The sequence below is a fragment of the Sturnira hondurensis genome, unplaced genomic scaffold (genome assembly GCF_014824575.4).
Source record: "Sturnira hondurensis isolate 20B ecotype Veracruz unplaced genomic scaffold, ASM1482457v3 Scaffold0009733, whole genome shotgun sequence".
NCBI lineage: Eukaryota > Metazoa > Chordata > Mammalia > Chiroptera > Phyllostomidae > Sturnira > Sturnira hondurensis.
Genome location: NW_028082364.1, coordinates 4,131,551 through 4,150,364, shown reverse-complemented (window position 1 = coordinate 4,150,364; position 18,814 = coordinate 4,131,551). Strand labels below are relative to the sequence as shown.

Below are 18,814 nucleotides of genomic sequence, written 5' to 3'. Positions count from 1 at the left end.
AAAGGCATGCTCTGCAGAAGAGAAGGAAAGGGACACTCACTGAGCACACCTGTGGGCCAGGCGTCCTACCAGCGTACTGTCACTCACTCCTGCCCAGGTCACCCAGGCCTTCCTCCCCACGCGGAGAGCGGGCATCTCCGTGTCCGTGGTTCCCACTGAACACCCTGCATTGGCTGTGTGAGGAGGAGGCTTAGGTGGACATGTCTCCTTCCGATCCTGTTTATTTTTCAGCTGGGCTACCCCTTGGAGATGAATCCTGGGGCATCCTTTCTCTTAAGTCCCCTATGCCCTGACCACCCAGCGATCCCCGCCTGTTTTTCCATAGCCGAGATTCTGCCCTGTTCTCTTCTCCTCTCTCAAGGACCAGCACCCCAGACCCCTTCACCCATGTCCCATCTCCTCCTTCTCATCCACAACATAGGGGCAACCAGAGCCCTCCTTCCAAAGCACAGAGCTGCCTGGGTCACCCCTCCTTGCTTCTAACCCTTCAGTCTTCCCCTGAGGCCCGTGGTACACTGTCCAAGGCCCTGCCTCCCTAACTTGGTCAGTCCTCTTTCCCCTCTGATTTGTGCACCCCCAGCATAAACGCAGGTGCACAACAGGTGTTCAGCGGACCAGCTGGATTACTCATTCCACCCCCAGGAATTGGCACTGCTGTGTGGCCCCGAGGACTGTCCCACAGGGTTTCAGTGAGTGCTTACGAAACGACTGCTGGCTAAGGGGTAGAGTCAGGCCTCACACTTAGGACTTCTGATGGTCAGGACGATGCAGCTGGAAAAAAGGGCCCACAAGTTCCAGATATGGGGACTTCTGCCCTGGTCCCAGTTCTGTGGTTCTGGGCAAGTTGTAGTCCTTTTAAAATAGAGGAAAAATGTTTCACCTTGAGGGGATTATGGGCACTGTGACACATTGCAACGTTCGCAAATGCTCGTGAGAGTGCCAGCACCCGTGGGCAGTGACCGCCTTAATGGTCACCATTAGTGGGGCCCGTCCCTGTGCCCCTGCCTGGGCACCAATAGCCAGGGAAGTTACCTGTCTGTGGTCCCACGAGGTGCTGTGACCTGTTTCCCACTCCACACCTGGAGCTTCAGGGGCTTCTCTTCCTGCTGCCTGGGTTCTTGGCTTTGAGTCCTGGAGAGCCGAGAGCAGCCAGCCCTCGGAGAAGGGTCATGGACGTTGCGGCCGGCAGACCTGCAGTGCAAGAGCTGCTGGTATGCCGTGCGGAAGTCTCTGTTCAGAGCGGCGTACAGGATGGGGTTCAGGGCCGAGTTGGCGTAGCCCAGCCACAGAACCACAGCTTCGAAGACCTTGTTGATGGCATCATCCCCTGTCAGCCCACGGTAGACAAACACGGTGAAGTAGGGGAACCAGCAGACAATGAAGGCCCCCATCACAGCAGCCAGCGTCACTGTGGCTTTGTGCTCCCTGACGGTGGCTGCCTTCCAGGGGCTGATGTGATGGATCCTCTTGGCCTGATCCCGGGCGATCTTGAAGATGCGGCAGTAGGTGATGCACATGACCACCAGAGGCACGTAGAAGGTGACCAGCCCATCCACCAAGCCGTACACCAAGTTGACCTGAACCTTGCAGGACAGAATGGTGGCATTGAACCCGCTGGTCTTGTTTCTGCTGTTCCACTCCAGGTGGATAGGCAGGAAGGACAAGGTGATGGAGACGGTCCAAATTAGCACCAGGGAGACACCGACCCGGGTCGGGGTGACCAGCACAGGGTAGCGCAGGGGGTCTGTGATGGCATAGTACCGGTCCAGGCTAATCATGAAGAGGTTGAGGATGGAGGCCGTGCAGAGCATCACATCCAGGCTGGTGTATATATTGCAGAAGACCTTGCCAAAGTTCCACCTGCAGGACAGCTGGTAAATGGCCGAGAAGGGCAGCACCAGGAGGCCGAGGAGCAGGTCGGTGATGGCCAAGGACACGATGAAGCAGTTGGTCAGACTGCGGAGCCGGCGGTTCAGGCCCACGGCCAGGCAGACAACCACGTTGCCGGCGATAGTGATGAGAATGAGGACAGTGAGGGCCACGCTAACAGTGATCTTGAACGCAGTAGAGTCTAGACAAGAGGAAGAGGTCGCGTTGTTGGGCTCCATCCTGGGACCCCGAAGCTCCTTCCTCTGCCCACAGCCCCTGGCTGCCTCTCTCCCTGCAACCCAGGGTGTCAGTTATGTTAACCACGGGGCTCCAGGCTGCCCAGTGGAGCCAAAAGGAAGTGTCCAAGCGTGGGGACGCTACAATGACCAGCTCAGGGCTGCCTTTCTGCAAATAAATACAGCAGTCTCCTAGGAGGTGCTGGGCATGAGTGTGGCCGGAGAAGAGGCCAAGTCGGTGGTTGAAACTCCAGTCCTCAGATCGCCCCCCGAGGAGGTGGCTTCCTCCCGGGACCGGAGCAGCTTTCCTCTCTCCGGGTCTGGCATCGAGACTGGGCCACTGGAGCGTTTGTCTGGCAGTGGCTTTGGTTTTACGCGGGAGGGGTCGTGCGGAGATGTGGCTGCATCCGTCTTCATAGCTGACGGCTGCTCCCATCCATGTGACAGGGGTCCAGGCCCGCTGCCCCTGCCCCTTGGGAACACTGGAGAGCAGGAGCTGAAAATGCAAAGGTTGAGTGTTGAGCACCTGGAAACCAGACCAAGAGAGTGACCTGCTGCATAATGATTCGCCCCAGACCTTGACCTCCCTACACGGTACCAGGAGGCCCGTGTAAGTGCCTCTTCTTAGGAGGCCGTGTGGCCATCAGTGTACACAGTGGACGAGGAAGGGAGTTGGGATACAACAGGGTGACCGCGGTCACTGCGCGAGGTTTGGTTGGAGGGACTGTTTCTACCGGGGAAAGAAAGATCTAGACAGAGGCTCCGGGCTCCACGAGGTGGGCGTGTCTGACCGTTTAGTGCTGGGTCCCCACGGGCAGGCGTTAAGACTCTGATGGATAAGTCATAAGGCGAATGAATAAGTGAACCAACGTAATGAATTTACTCTGAGACAGTGCCGAGAATAGTCGTTGTACTAAATGCCATTGTGGCCCAGATCGAGGGCCGACGCACTGTTTCAGGAACATGCTTTCTGCTCTGTGTCCCACGGGGTCTCTGCTGCAGGGACTCCGCTCTGGCACCCTGGGGGGAAGGACTGTCACCTCCACAGCCGGGCACATGAGCGAGCCGACCTGTGCTCCAAGGAGACCTGGCTACGGGCAGTGACCTTTGAATTTCACATGATTTTCACAGGTCACAAAATACCGTTCTTCCTGTTTTCTCCAACTCTGTACAACTACTTCCAGCTACTATTGAAGAATGTGAAAGCCATTCTTACTTAGTTCACGGGCAGCACAGACCCAGGCAGAGGGCCGGGTTTACTGCCCTCGAAGTCGGCCAGCTGCACCCCAACCGACCCCTGCTCCACCCACCCCTCTAAACCTTCTCTTGTGTGGCCACACGTGTGGTCGCACACCCAGGTTGGCTGTTACAGGACTCACGCAGTCTTTCGAGTGGCTGCGTGACTGGGGCCGGCTGAAGTTTATCGCCCTCCTATCGTGAGTATCTGGGTGGTTTCCAATCCCTCCCTCCCCGTCTTCCCATCCGGTCCCACTGAAAACATCACTGCGATGCAGTGGCTGCACCCACGGTGCCTCCTGGTTACATCTCAGAGACTGCCTCCCAATGGTGATGTCCCACGACCCCAGTGGATGCAAACCGTGCTTCATTCCCCGCTTGATTGCCGGGCCCTTCCGTGGGAGGGCTTCCTGATTCTCCCCAGCGCCGCCGGTGTCCCGGGGTCTGGGGGTGTGCAGGAACCCGGGGGACAGCAGAACCTCTCGGGAGCGATCCTGCCGCCATGTAACGTAATCTAAGCCTCTCCCAGGCTCCCCCTTGCAGTGGTCCTGCACCCCGAGTGTGAGAGGCAGCATCTGATCGTAGCCGCCGTCTTGCTGGAGGGATCACGGCTCCCGGGTACCTTCTGCTGCTCCAGCCGGCTCCGCCACTCGGCCTCACCAACTATGCCTCCGGGTGTTATTTTTAGATCCTTTCGTTACGTAAAAAGCCCAGACAGCATGGCTCTCACCACCACACTCAACTCTGGGGACGTGGTAGCAAGGGTCATCTTTTTGAGGATCCTTATTTCTGATCAAAATATCCTCTGAGTTCCCTTAACAGTGCGGTATAGGCATTTTGGCATTGGCCCGATGTTGTAATTAATGTTTGGGGGGTTTCCGGATGGAATGAACCGGTGTCATATATAATGAGAAGTTCATTCCTCCCTCTTCCCTCCCTCCCTGCTTCCTCCTTCCTTCCTTCCTTCCTCCCTCCTCCCCCCCTCCCCTGTTCTATTCAGCAAATACTTTTCAGAGCCTCCAATGTGCCAAATGCTGGCTACAGGTGCTGGACGCACAGCGATGACCCAAATAGCAGTGGTTCCGTTTTCCCATGAGAACCACACCTGTGGCGTTTCTGTTCTGCAGCTCAGGTACCAGAAGCTTCTGGTGACCGTTTGTATGGCGCGCCGTCCGTCCCAAACCCAGTAGATTGAATGAGTGCCACAGGGGGCCGTGGCATCCCCACAGCACCATCACCATTGTCACCATCACAGCCAACGTAAAAAACACTTCCTCAGCTTTCCTCTCAGACCCGCAAAGCAATGACATGCCTATCCCAGCCAACCAAGTGTCCTGAGGCATGCAGGAAGGGCCGCCTATTCGGGCGCCGCACCCCCAAGCCCCCACTCCCGGGAGGTGTCTGTCTGCTGCCGACTGTTAGGGGTGATGGGTCCCTTCTCTCTTTGTGCCCCTGCATGGACACAGGTACACACAGGACACTGGTTCATACACGTGGTACACAGTACTTAGCGGCTTTCCTTAGCCTCTTTAAAAATGACTATCGCCCCTGGCTGGGGTAGCTCAGTGGATTGAGCTTCGGCCTGCAAACCAAGGGGTCGCCAGTTCGATTCCCAGTCAGGGCACATGCCTGGGTTGCAGGCCAGGTCCCTGGTACGGGGTGCACGAGAGGCAGCCACACATTGATGACCCTCTCCCTCTCATTCTCCTTCTCTTCACCTCTCTCTAAAAATGAATAAATAAAATCTTTTTAAAAATTACTGCCATACGATGGATGCCCTTCCAGGTCATTCAGATTCCACTCGTCCTCCTGGGAAACTGGACTTGGACCACTGCTGGGTGAAGATGGAAAGAGAAGGACACATGACGGACACTGGATGTCCGTCAGCAGGAGGATGGTTCGGCGAAGCACGGCGGCACAGCTGTCCTGGAGGACAGCCCTGGGCAAGGCGATACCACGCACATTAGGTCAAATATCATTCCACCCTCACGACAGGGTAATCGCTGCTCAGGGCAACAGCTGAGGGGAGTGAGGCTCAGGGAGGCCAAGTGACAGCCCTCGTAGTGGCCGGAGAGCCTGCGTTCAGACCCAGCTCTCGTTGCCGCAGGGCCCGTGCTTGGGGTGGACTCCGGTATGTCCTCCCAGCTCCATTTGTCCCCTGACTTTGCCATCTGGGCAGCCAGGCCCCAAATGCAGCACCTCTCACTCCCGCCCTCGCCGCCTCCGTCACCTGCAACGCCCTGTTCATCTCACCGCCCCTCCTTTCGAGGCCCAGCTCCAATGCCTCCGCCTTCCTGGCTGCCTGGAGGCAGGACCACTGGCCCCTGCTGCCTTGTGTTATTAACGTGGCTCTGTGTTGGCCCTCGGGCAGGGCCTGAATCTTGGCCACCCGTCTCCACGCCCCATCCACCTGTCCATCTGTCCGAACATCTGTCCACGCAGAATTTCCTGTTGGTGACATAACTGGATTGTGCATGCGTGTGGATGCATGGGCCTGTGGGTATCGTCCCCTTGGGAGCTGGGGGATGCTCACCGGGGATGCACTGGGTCTGGTTAGTACGTCTAACTGGGTGTGAGAAAACGGGGCCTTCTCTCCCAATATTTTATATGGAACATTTTCAAACGTATGCACAAAAGTTGAAAAAAACAACACAATGTACATTAGATCCTGTCTGACTGTGCAGATTCAGTAATTACGTGTTCTGTGTGCGTGTGGGCGGAGAGAGAGAGAGGGAGATGTACGCCACTCAGCACGGCGGGCATCAGTGCCTTCCTCTCCCCACCACAAAGGCTGACCACAGGGGCGGCAGGCGTGCATGCCACACTGCTTCCTCTTACGTCTTCTCATCTTTGCCTTAACAACCTTTGGAAAGTCATTTTCTGGAGAATTTTCTGCCCCGCCGGGGAAGCTTCTGACGTATACCGACAGTCACCACCCAGCAAATGTGGCCATAACATGGGGCCTTGGCTGACTCAGTGTCTACTTTGTTCTGTGGCTCTCAGAGACCGCACTGGCCAATTAGCCCTCAAGGGCCGCCACAGCTGAGTGTGTTAAATGTGCTGGATGCACACGCAGATGTGTGTGAAACCCCCAGTGTGGGGGGTCTGCTCCGACCACTTTGCTTGGGCGTCTCTGTGTATAGATCTTGGCATGGCATTCAAGGCTCTCGGTGGCCCGGCTCTGTCTCAGTCTTTAGCCTCAGCTCCTGCCTGCTGCGTGCCCTTTAGTGTGTTAGAACCACACCTTGAGGAACACAGCTCTGGTGGCATTTAATTCCTCCCGGTTCGGAAAGGACCAGGCCCATTCTGATTCTGTGCCTTTGCACATGCTGTTCCCACTGCCTGGAAAGCCCTTCCTCCCTTCCAAGCCTGGTGAGCCCTCACTGTTCCTTAAAGACCTGGCCTTGAGTGTCACCTCCTCCAGGAAGTCTTCCAGAGGTTCTTGCTCTGTCCTCTCTCACTTCCACCTTCCACCTGCACCTCTGACAGAGGCTTGCGCTTTCTGGGGTGCACAGGAAGGAGGGATTCCTTAACCCCACTGGATAGAATTTTTAGTTTTCCGGACCCCAGGAAAACTATCCTAGTGGAGCCCCCGGTGACTCACCATCAGAATGTGTCTCCCCAGAAAGTGAGTTGCTGCGGGTGGTATCTGGGATACCATTTCCCTCCTGGATCCTGCCATCTAGCAGCAACAAAACTGGGGGCTCGGAGGGTCAAGGGTCACCCACCATCAGAGGTGTCACTCGGAGGCAAACCCAGGTCCGCCCAATGCCCCAAGTCCCTTCTCTCACTGCTTCTCCCGCAATCCCAGACGACATGCCGCTGGTGGGACGTTTTGATTGCCAGCTGCAGGGGCGAGGCCGTCCAGAAAAGAAACGGTCTGGGGGCTGGCGTCTCCTGCCCATCAAATTCAATGAACTTGGAGTCCAGCACTTTCTTTTCCTTTGTCACTGGGCAGTGAGAGGAAGTCCCCTTTCTGGTGTCAGTACGTGAGCTCGGGCACAGTCCTCAGGGGACCGGCAATTGTTCAAGCAGCCAGCCTTTCTAAGGAATCAGTTAAGGCACCTTTGATAGGGTTTCTCACTCATCCTGGAAGATGAGTCTGATTCTTCTAGGCAATAACTCACAGTAGGAAAAGAAAACGACACTCGTCAGGCAAACCGTGCACAAGGCAACTCTGGGCAATTGTGAGAAGGAAGGGTTTGGACCCATGTTCTGCAAACATTGGCAGTCAGAGAAGCTAGGGGAGCCCCAGGGGCTGAAAGCAAGGACTTTGGCATTGGCCATATCTGGGTTCTAATTCCGGGGCCGTGATTCAGTACCAGGTGACCTTGGGCCCATTACTGCCAGCTCTCCAAGCCTCGGTTTCCTCATTTGTAAAGTGGGAGTAATAATATGTCCTCCTTCACTTGGGGGGTGTGGAAATGCAGAGGGTGAAGGTGTGAAGAACAGCGCCTGGCACGTGGTCGGTCACATTAAGATGGTTGGAAAGCGACACACACTCAGTAGCAATCATTCTTCTAGTTTTCGAGTTTGATCGGTTCCCGGGTTAGCGGTGTGCGGTCGACACTCTCTCCTGGTGCCGGACCGCAGCCACAAGCTCGGCCCGGTGGCAGCCCCGGGACCACAAGTAAACAGCCAACGTGCGTCTCCAGCGTAGTGTCAACTGCATTTTCCAGTTGCAACATTGTCCACTTAACGATGCTTTACTGGGATGTAACCCCATGGTAAGTTGAGGAGCATCTGTGTTTACAAAGATGTTATTTTTATATTGTCTGAAGCCACCCTCCATCGTGGTTGAGTGCCTTCCATGCGCAGACACGGTGCCGGGTTCTGGGGCCCAGGGGCGAGCGTGACAGGCGCCGCTTGGACCTTCTCTTATGGTGGCGGAGACAGGCCATTGCACAGCAGTGTGTAATGGGGGATACGGAGGGTTCCCGAGGCGGAGGTATTTGAGGGGTAGGGGTAACTCAGTGAAGATGGAGACACGCAGGTTCCCAGGCAGGGAGAATGGCCCCTGCGAAAGCTTGTGGGCAGAGATGGTGGTTTTCAACACTGGGGAGGGGAGCCGGGGTGGGCAGGAGGTGATGTGGCAGGAAGGCGGGGAGGGGCTCCGGGTCCTGCTCGCCTGCCGTGCACCGGGGGTTGGGCATGGCAGCTCAGGGGGTGCCGGAGCCAGCCCTGCTGGCCACCCCGGTTATCCCCGTGTCCTGGGTACTGGGGAGGCAGTTTCTCATCTTCATGAGCTGTAACTTCTCAGCACTTTCCACCTAGAATTGACCATATCACGTGTTCTGAGTCCCCAGGGCTGTGGGCACCAGAGGGGCCCCCAGCAGCAGCCCCCCGGGAGCTCTGTCCCTGTCAGGAATCCCACAGGGGTCCCAGAAGCAGGGACACTTGTGCCTTTAGCTCATCCTACAGAGAAGGGAGCCACCCTTCTGGCTCTCGGGGAAATGGCAGGACTCTGCACACCGGAGGCACGAAACGCTTCCTCCTTCGCAATATCAGCGCTTCTTTCATCTTTGTGGTTGCAGATACGCAACCCCCTCCCCGCAATGCACTAGGTGTTGGGTAAAAACGTCTTGCAAGACAGTAAAGAACTTTGGGTTGAGGCTGCTCACGAGAGAGAAAGGCCCGGCTGGCCTCCCAGTGGTCTTGGGACCCACCCTTTCATTTCTTCTGAGCCCCCTGGGGCCCAAAGCCAGGGGCTGTCCTTCAAGCGCACCTCGTTCCATGCATCGTGGCCCACTCGGTGAGCCCCTCTGTGCAGCTCAGCAGTGAGCATTGTCTGGAATTTGGGGTGGGCTCTGTAATGGCTGCTCTGGGTCTAGGTTGGGAAGAGCCCCACCCACCCCTCCAAAGTGCACCTTTGCGTCCTGAGCAGGACAGTTGCGATGAGGGGTCCCGGGGCCCCGCAGTGAGGCCTGGACCAGAAGCCAGGTCATTGCTGTGCACATGGGGATGATTTTGTGTCTCTGTGCGTCAGGGGTCGTTATTATTTCCATCTGACAGATGGGGAAACCCAGGTTCAGAGAGGTTGAGTGACTTGTCCAAGGTCACACAGCTGCTACAGAGGCAGGCAGGGCTTTGAAGCTAGGCCTGGTTCGCCCAGGCTCTCAGCACCTAGAGCCACCCCTGCACCCCAACTGCACCCTCCCGCCCCTGAATACATGCACCAGGTCTAGTTCATTCCCCGGTGGCGGTGATGACATCTGGTGATGTCACATTCCCTGAGTTACTGTTTGCCTGAGACAGTCTGTGTCTCCCCTTCATTTTCGAAAATCGAGGTCAAAGGCGTATGGCCATTTTAAAGTGCACAGCTCAGCAGCGTTCAGTCCCTTCGCCCCGTGGTGCGGCCACCATCTCTGTCTGGCTCCAGAACGCTTCCATCGCCTGACAAGGAAACTCCATTCCCACGGAGCTGCACCCCTGCCCCCTTCCGTGCTCCCTGGCCGCCACCAGCCTGCTTTACGGCTCCGTGCACGTGCCTCTTCCAGATACGGTGGGCACAGAGCGCATGTGAGTTGGGAAGTGGGGGCTGGGGACGGTCCCTGACCCTCTCTCCTACCCTCTGCCTCCCCTTCACCCACCTGGGTGCTCAGGCTGAGTGTTGCCCTTAGGCGTCGTCCTTGACTACTGTCCTGTCCTCGTCCCCACATCCAGCCCATCAGGGGTCGGTGGTGGCTGCCTCTGAAACACACCTCTCTTGGACGTGGCTACTCTTCCTGGCTGCCGCCACCATCCTGGTCCTGCTCCGAGCCGGCACCACCTTGTGCCCTGGCTTCTGCGACTGCTCTCAGTCGGCCTCCCTGAGCGCCCTCTAACCACCCCACCCCCCCACTCCCTGCTTCTCTCTGTCCCACGCTGTCCTGCTCCACCTTCCCCAGGGCCCACGAGCCTGTTGGGATATGCACCCCACCTCTCTGACCTCCTGCTTCACCCCAGGTCTCAGCAGGCACCTGGCCACACCAACCTCGCCGCTGTGCCCTGGACATGCCGACACCCCGCCTTGGGGCTCTGCCGGAGGACCGCCGCTGACCGGGACGTCCGTGTCCCTGTGGCGGAGCAAGTCCCTTCAGCTCCACAGAGGGGCCCTCCTCGGCCCCCAAGGCCGACCACCTCTGCTCCATTTCTCCACTGGGCCTTCTGGGTTCACCATTGTCCTCTCCCCACTGGAGAGGGTCAGGCTCCCCCCTGCAGGCGCTGCCTGGGGCTCAGTTGACATTCATATTTACGGGGGTGACTACACACACATCAGAAACAGCCGTCAGGACAGTGTCATGTTCTGTTTGCCAGGCAGTCTGAAAGCACCAGGCAATGTTCTGAGTGCTTTACATTCCGGTGCTTTACGCCACCTACTCTCTGCAACATCCCTGTTGTGTGGACACCATTTGTTATTGCCATTTTGTAGGTGAGGAAGTTGGGGTTCATGGTATTTTGTGACTTGGCCGAAGTCCAATGACAGCAGTGGGTGCTTGGCACCTGTGGGAAGTGGCCAGGCAGGGAGTTTCGGGGCAGAGGCTGGACTGAGCCACCTGGAAATCCTGCCTTTGTCCTTCTGGGGAAGGCGAGGCTCTAGCTGCCAACGTTCGCTGGGAAGCCCGAATCCCTGCCGCCGGGGGGCAGACCGCCCAGGGGGCAGGGGTCCGGGAGGAAAGGGCCCTGGGCTGGCAATCTGGACCAGGGTTTGAGTCCCTGGGGTGACTCTGAGTTGCTGCATTACCTCGAATATGTTCTGTAGCCCCAGCTTCCTCAGCAGAAAGGTCAGGAGACAGGCTTAGCATCTCAAAGGTTTCTGCCAGAAACTCAATATGCCTGTGTGCATATAGAGGGGGTAGGAGGGAAGGAGCCATGACCTCCCAAATAATAAAATGGGAGCGACCCAGGCAGAAACAACCCTCGGGGACCACCTGGTGTTCAGGAACCCCCTCTATAGCATCCCAGAAAGGCAGCCCCTCTCCTTGCACCCCTCCAGTGACTGGGGTCTGGGGGCTTTCCGTCTTACAAAGTAGCTGCCTGCCAGCCACGGCTGTTTCCAGACAGCATAGAGCCATACCCACTCCGTCTCTTGGAGTCCCTACCCTTCTGCGGAATGAGCACATTGTGATATAGGCACGTTCCTCAGGAAATAGCATTTGTATGTAGCTATTTAGCATAGTGAGCTGCTGCCGTTGACTAAGCTGTCATGGTGCTACATTTAGATGCCCAGTTAAACATGTATAACTTGCACTTTTGTGGTTTCCTTTTAGATCTGGTACACGCAAGCGTAGGTCTGTGAGTCTGCAGAGATTTTTGTAGGTCCCTAAAGAGCCCCGAGGCCGGAGAACAAGCCCCTTTTCCAGGCAGCCCTGCAGGGCCCCTCGTGCCCCAGGGGTCTGCTTCTCTATGACAACAGCCCTCAGGCCCTCCACTGAGCCCTCCCCTCCCCCCATCACCAGGGCCACGCCCACTGCTCTTGCCCTGCTTTTCGTGATTACCGCCTCACCGATGGAGATTACTGATTACTGATTACTGCAGTAACCACGGAACCACCTAACCACCGGGAGCTTCACCTCCACCTGCACCACCGCTTCCAGCAGCCACGCCACCCTGCACTTCCCTTCCTCTGTTCTTTCCCCCCGCCAGCCGCCCCTCAGGAAGGCTGTGCCCTTCCAGCAAGACCCAGCTCACTGTTCCAGGCACAAGTCCTGCAGCCGCCGGGTCACCTTGCCACCTGCACACTATCAGCAGCAAGCAGCCAACGCCTGCCAGGAACACGTTTACACACTGGTTACACACCGGCTCCTGGCCCTCCCCACATCCTTGGCCCCTCCACGCTCTCATTTCGAGGCCTGCAGGAGGGCTCTGTGGAGCAGTCAGAATGTAACCCAGGTAGCTCATTCTAGAAGCTTCTTGCTCTTTAGGGAAATTGGGCTCCAGGCAAATGTGGCACAGAGAGGTTGAGTGCCTAGGCTGAGATGGCACAGCCGGGAGTACCACTTGCCCGGCCCAATCTGTTTCCCAAACCTCACTCCTTCCAGCCCCACCTCCATGATTTTTGCCAAACGCACAAGATACCAGCTCTGTTTTTTCACTTAACATTTCTTAAAGTGATTGAATTGATTGCAAAAGGAATTGCTTTATTGTTACAGCAACTACCGGGATCGCTTCCCCTCAGGTCACCCTGGAAATGCACGCGGAGGAAACACGATCACTGCTGTTGAATCCCTTGCAGCTGCTGCCGCCTGGAGCGCCCGGCCTCTCCCTCCCCTCGTGAGGAAGGCAGGCTGGCCTGTGCTCGAGGGGGTGTGCAAGACCACCCAAGCCCACCTCAGGACCCCAGGGCTGCCTGCCCCACACTCACCCCTGGGGCCAACTCTGTGCAGTGCAAAGGAGCCAAGAAGCTCTCTGAAGCTCAGTTTGTCCACCTGTGAAATGGGAAGAGGACATGGGACGGTCAAGCGATGGTACTGAGGGTAGCGGCTCCTCAAAGTGTCACTCCCCTCCCCATGGCCACCCTCTGGGCTGCCCTTCTGGGCGAGAAGCTGCCAGAATCAGGGAGACATGAGCACTGAAACCAACCAGGGGTCTTCACCTGGAAGAGCATGTGCAGGGCCGGCTTGCGGAGCGCCCTGACGGTCTACGAGGCCAGACGGGGCTGTGCTCCAGTAGGAGGCCAGTCTTCCCAGCCTGCCGCTCACCCCACCCTCTTCTCAGCCTCCGGCCCCTGGAGGGGAAGGACTCTCGCAGCAGCTGGGGGGTCCTGCTCCCAGCTCTGCTCTCACTGTGAGGCCATGCTAGCCAGGCGACTTTGCTCTCAGCCCGGCTTCTCTTCCTGGGAAACGGGAGTGATGATCCCAACCACACAGGGCCAGGTGGGGCGGTGGGAGGTCAAGAGGCTTGTGGGGCTGGAGAGCAAGAAGCTTCTAGAACTGGCCACCCGGGTTACATTCTGGCCCTGTTGCATCTCTCCGCAGGGCTATAGGGAGCAGCAGCTTGGTATCTCTGCCTCGGATGCCTCAGCTGGCGGAAGGAAGTAACTAGAGTCCCGGTTATCAGACTGTTGGGAGGAGTAAATGGCCCAGCACTCACAGAACTCAGTGGGTGTGAGCTCACATGATGCACAAGCAGTTGGCACAACGCTTGGCCCAGACTTGGCCCCGCCTTCCTCCAGCCCCCCACTCGGCCTCCTCCCCCCACCCATCACGCTGTCTGTGCCCCAGGCGCCCAGACAGCCTCACGCATGCTCAGAGAGGGTCTCTAGCCGGGAGAAGATTATTCTCTTGGGACAACCAGGCCATTCCAGAACTGAAAGTGGCCGAGGTGTCCAGTCCTTCCTAGAGCTGTTGACAATTCTTTCTGCCGTTCCTGGAGGCTGGGCACCAAGTCAAAGCAGCCGTGTGGACCTGGAGACTGTCCCCACGGGGCTGGCAGTAATCAGCCACTCCTCCAGCTCTGATCCATGACCAACTTGGCTCCAGCCACCTTGCTCTCACGGCCACGGTGCCAGGCCCGTGCCCTCCTGGCAGTGCTGTCTCGCAGAAGCCAGGATCACAGAAGGGCTGAGTCAGCAAAGCCCTGGGACCTCAGCCAGTGTGCCCCTGTCTGGGCCTGAGGTGGGGCGGTGGCTGGCCCAGGTTCACACCATGACGAGAGGTGTTGTCATGTCTGCAGCCCAGTTCTTCCAGCTCTTATCAGATAGTAAAAAATATATACATTTATGTCCAAAGAAGTTTTGAGATGTGCTAGAAGGGGGCTGGGAGGTGCTAGCCCTCGAGACAGAGAGGACAGGGACGAAGGGGTGGCCTTGCTGAGGCTGACCCAAGAAAGGCTTTGCAGATGGTGATTGGGCAGGGGAGACATCCATGTAAAGCCCTCGAGTGGGGGGACCCTGGGGGGTGACCAGCTTGCCGCCTGGAGGCCCGTGTGGCCAGAGCAGAGTGAGTGAGGAGGGATGCAGCCCACACCAGCGGCGCCCGATCATGTACAGCCCGGTAGGCAGGCCTCTGCCAGGTTTGCATTGGCAACGGTCGAGGAGCCCCAGGAAAGATGTTCAGATTCGTTAGCCATCAGGGAACACAGATCAGCACCACGAGGCAATGGTACCGTGTCACACCCACGACGACGGCCAGAATGCTGAAGTCAGGTGACAGACACTGGAACCCTCACACCTTCACTGCGGTGGGAATGCGAAATGGGACAAACACCCTGGCAGTTCCTCAAACGGTTACACAGAGTTGCCACATGACCTAGTCATTCCGCTCTGAGGTACGCTCCCCAAAGAAATGAAAATGGGCGTCCTCGCAAAAATGGGCGTCCATCGCTGTACAGCGATGCCCATGGCAGCATCCCTCAGAGTCGCCAAAAGAGTAGGAACACCCCCGTGCCCGTCGACCGGTGGAGGTATGTGATTTTGGCCATGAAAAGGAACGAAGTGCTGACACGTGCTGCAACTTGGACGGACCTTGAAAATATCATGCAGAGCCATGCAGATACCATGCAGAGATGCCATGCAGAGCCATGCAGATACCATGCAGAGCCATGCAGAGATGCCATGCAGAGCCATGCAGATGCCATGCAGAGCCATGCAGAGCCATTCAGAGATTCCTTCACCTGCAGAGATGCACCGCTGCCCCCAGGGGTCTGCACTAGGTGCTCCAGTGTCAGCTGACGGAATCTGTCGGTCCCCCCGCCCCCCGGCTCTGCTTAGAGAAGTGCAGGCTCTGGATGTCGAGGCCTGGGATTGAATAGTGCGCAACAGACACTGGGCTGTGTAAGTGGCTGAATGTATCCGACTCTCGGTTTCTTCTCTATAAAATGGGGTATTGATAGCCCCTACCTCACAGGCTCATGGAGAGCACATAGTAAGGACACAGTGGATGTCAGACATTAATAATTTAGTATTTTAGCCCTGGCTGGTGTGGCTCAATGGATTGAGTGCCAGCCTGCAAACCAGAGGGTTGCTGGTTCGATTCCCAGTCAGGGCACACACCTGGGTTGCAGGCCAGATCCCCACCCGCTAGAGGAAACCACTCATTGATGTTTCTCCTCCTCTCTGTCCCCCTTCCTTCCTCTCTCTAAAAATAAATAAATAAAATCTTTAAAAAATGTTAGTATTTCCCTCCCTTCTAAAGGGCCACCCAGACCCCAACGCAGAGGTGGCCCGATCATTGACAAGTGTCCACGTGCCAGCCCTGTCTTGGGTGCTGACCAGGAGGAGGTGGGAGTGGTTGGCTTGTCACCAGAAGCCAGACAGTACTATGCTTGCTCATTGTTAAAGTGTGTGCTCACCGCGTAAAATCCGGAAAGTTCGGAAATGCCAGCATCCCATAGTGCTGCCACCTACTGGCAAGCACTGTTCACGCTCTTTGGCTCCTTTCCTTCCAGTCTTTTTTTCCCAAGTGCCTGCCCCAGATTTGTGACCATGCCATATACATGCATATGCATCAACATGTCCCCATTCATTAAAGACTCTCCATTTTTAGCAGTGACATAGTGTCTCATAACTCAATTGATCCCTCTGGTTGGACATTTAGGCATTCTCCAGTTGTTGGTGAATATGTTTGCATTTGAAAGAGCCTCTGTTCATTTCCCATCATTTGGTTTGGATGTGCACATCTTCTTTCAAAACACTTTTTGGCAAAGAAACCTCGCTAGCCTGTCTGAACACCATTTTCCCACCAGCAGGGAGTCCCTCCCGGGGACTGAGCTAAATCCTGGGGACTGGGTCTTAATCCCATTTCCCCTTCTCTGGGGCCCTGGTGCAGGCAGATGGGCTGCAGCTGGCCTTGTTTTCCCCTCAGATACCTCATCTGGGACGGTTGGCGGAGTTAGTCCTCCACGGTGGACAGAGAACAGAAAGTATGCGTGAGGCCAGGAGACGCAGCCTGGGCCCGGGGTTAATGGAGACAAGGTTACCGCGGACGAAGCGGTTGAGGAAGGACGAGGAGCAGGTGGGATGGGCGTCAGCCTGATCTCTGCCTCCCATGTGGTGTTGACAGTGAACTTCCTTCCTTCTGGGCCCCTTGAGAAATCCCTTGGCAAAGGCACCCCAGCCCCACTGCCAGCTTCCAAACTCACTTTCCCAGTGATTATGTAGCAGCTCCTCCTATTACACGTGGGGCAAGAGAAAATCCACGCGGGTCGGGTTGGCACCTGCCAGGTGCCTGGTCCAGTGCCAGGCACCCTTCACAGCCCACCCTGGGGCTGGCGTGGTGCTGTTGGAAGCAGTCTGGAGCCAGGCGGGCCTGGGGCCAATGCCAGCATGGGCGCTTCCCGCCAGGGTGGCCCTGTGGGCATTAGAGACCCCCCGTCAGCCTTGTTTTCCTCCTCTGTAGAGTGGGGTCTAGCGGCACTGCCTCCCAGGACCCTCGGGATGACCGTAGCCACTACTGTGCACTCGGCACAGCGGGGCGCGCGGGGCAGCTGTCAGAGAGGTGTGGCTTTCTCGTTCTGTTCGGGTCTCGTCCTCCCTCAGGGTCAGAGGGGACAATACACGTGTCTGTCTAACTGCCCTTCATAACCTACAGGGAACGCGTCCGTAGGTTAAGAGTTTATAACTTCCTGTCGCAAACAGGGGACTGAGGTTCTGAGATAAACCCAGGAATCTCTACAGGACATGAAGTGTCATCTCACAGATTTCATGTCCCAGAGAACCATCAGGATGGGTGTCTGGGCTGGTGGGGGGTGGCGGTGGGAGGCCTCCTGCCCCGCCCCCATTCCCTGGGCCCTGCTTCGTGCCCAGTGGGGCCACTCATCGTCTCTAGTAAAGGAAACCAGGGAGGACCTGGTGATGACAGATGAGTCCCAGGGAGGCAAAGGGTATGGGTCCCCTGGACTCTGGGCCCCCAAGTTAGGGTAGGACAGATGCCTGGTGAGGACACCACAACATGCAGGTGCTTCCCTGCCCCCCCTTATCCTCACTCCATCTCAAAGCCAGCATTAGCATAACCCTTCCTGGGGAGGAAACTGAGGTCTCTTGCTGAAGGCCAGCTGCCTTGTCTAAGCGGGGGACTGGGATTCTAGCCGAGGTCACTTGCCTGGCTCGTCCCCAAGGTGAATCTGTCTCCAGATGGCCCCGGAGGACGACTCCCACTGGGCTGATGGCTGTGCATCCTAGCTCCCAGCGTGGGCAACAGCCCTGGAGAACGGAGTCCCCCGCCTCGATGCCCAGGCCCTCTGCTGGCCTTCCTTAGGCAGAAAGTGGCTTCCTGCTCCAGTGCTCCCACCGAGACCCAGGGTCAAACCAGAAACTTGTGTCTCCACACAAGTGGACTTTGCAAATCCAACCCCACGTGGGCAGAGGGGACACACGCCCAACCCCGGGCAGACCGGGACTGCATGCCGTGCTCACAGCATCCCCCTGGGGAGGAGTATGACCCCGAGGGTCACAGAGAAGAAATTGAGACTGTCAGGCTGAGGAACTAGCCCAAGGTCACACACAGCCAGGGAGCAGCAGAGCGGCTGGAACCCGGGGCTGGGGACAGGACAGCCATGGGGAAACCCCGGGCAGACGCAGCCTGGGACCCCACGAAAGCCCAGGACCCTCAGGGAGGTGGCGGCTGAGTTACCTGGGGCTGCTGCTGCCCAGCGCGGTGCCGGCTCTCCTTGGTCCTGTGCCCACCGGTGGAGCCGGCTCCGACGGCTCCCAGCAGGGATGGAGAGGACAGCCCATGCCCGGAGCCCCAGCCTCGTACTCACTTCCTGGTCTCCGCCTCCAACTCGCTCCTCCTCGCTCTCCACCGCCTTCCTTTCCTTTCTCTCCAAGTCTCTCTCTCCCCCTCCCAGTCCCCTTCCCCCAGCTGCAGGGTGCACAGTGCTCGCGCACGCTGTGCTCTTCTTCCTGTCCCCACTCAGTGTCCCTGTCCACTCTCTCACCCACTCTCTATTTTCCTCTTTCCTGGACCTGCTTCCCTCCCCCTCCCTCTTTCTTTCTGCCACACTGCCTGCTCTTTCTCTCACTCCTTCCCCTAGCCTGTGCCCACACCCCCTGCAGCCGGGCCAGGAACCCAGCGTCCAGCTGTGCGGTAATTGGCTGGGTGGAAGGGGACTCCCAGCTGAGGCCCAGCACCAGCCTCCGCCCGCAGCTGGAGGGTCTGCCCTGGGAGGGCTGGATCTCTGGGTCAGGTGGTGCCCCAGCTCAGAATCAGACTGAAAGAGAAAGGAAGAACTAATTTCCAGGGAAAGCTCTGGTCATTCTGGGGTCAGTGGAACTTCAGAAAAGACAGCAGATTTGTCCTAGCTGAAGGAAGAAGGGGTGGAGAGACAGAAGAGGCAGGGAAGAAGGTCTTGGGAAAGGGGCTTTTTGGGCAGAGAAGTAACCCCCATCTTCCAGGTGAGAAAATGGAGGCTCAAATGTGGGCTACACACCTAGCTCTCAACTACCAAGCTATCTTGGCGGCTGCGTGAACCCCCCAGACCTCGGCGGTGGGAGCCCGGTGGGCAGGATGGCCACGGGTGTTGTGTGAAGCCTGGGGCTGCTCACCTAGCAGAGG

At 57.4% G+C, this 18,814-nt stretch overlaps 1 protein-coding gene across 1 annotated transcript in view; it reads right to left on the bottom strand.

Annotated features, from left to right (window-relative positions):
* HRH2 (histamine receptor H2) overlaps window positions 1–18,000 on the bottom strand; it is a 32,046-nt gene extending 14,046 nt beyond the window's left edge. The window contains 2 exon segments of the mRNA XM_037057804.1: window positions 1,033–2,601; window positions 17,891–18,000. Coding sequence (XP_036913699.1) covers window positions 1,033–2,108 — 1,076 coding nt within the window. The 5' untranslated portion in view covers window positions 2,109–2,601; window positions 17,891–18,000.
* Window positions 18,001–18,814: the final 814 nt, after the last annotated feature.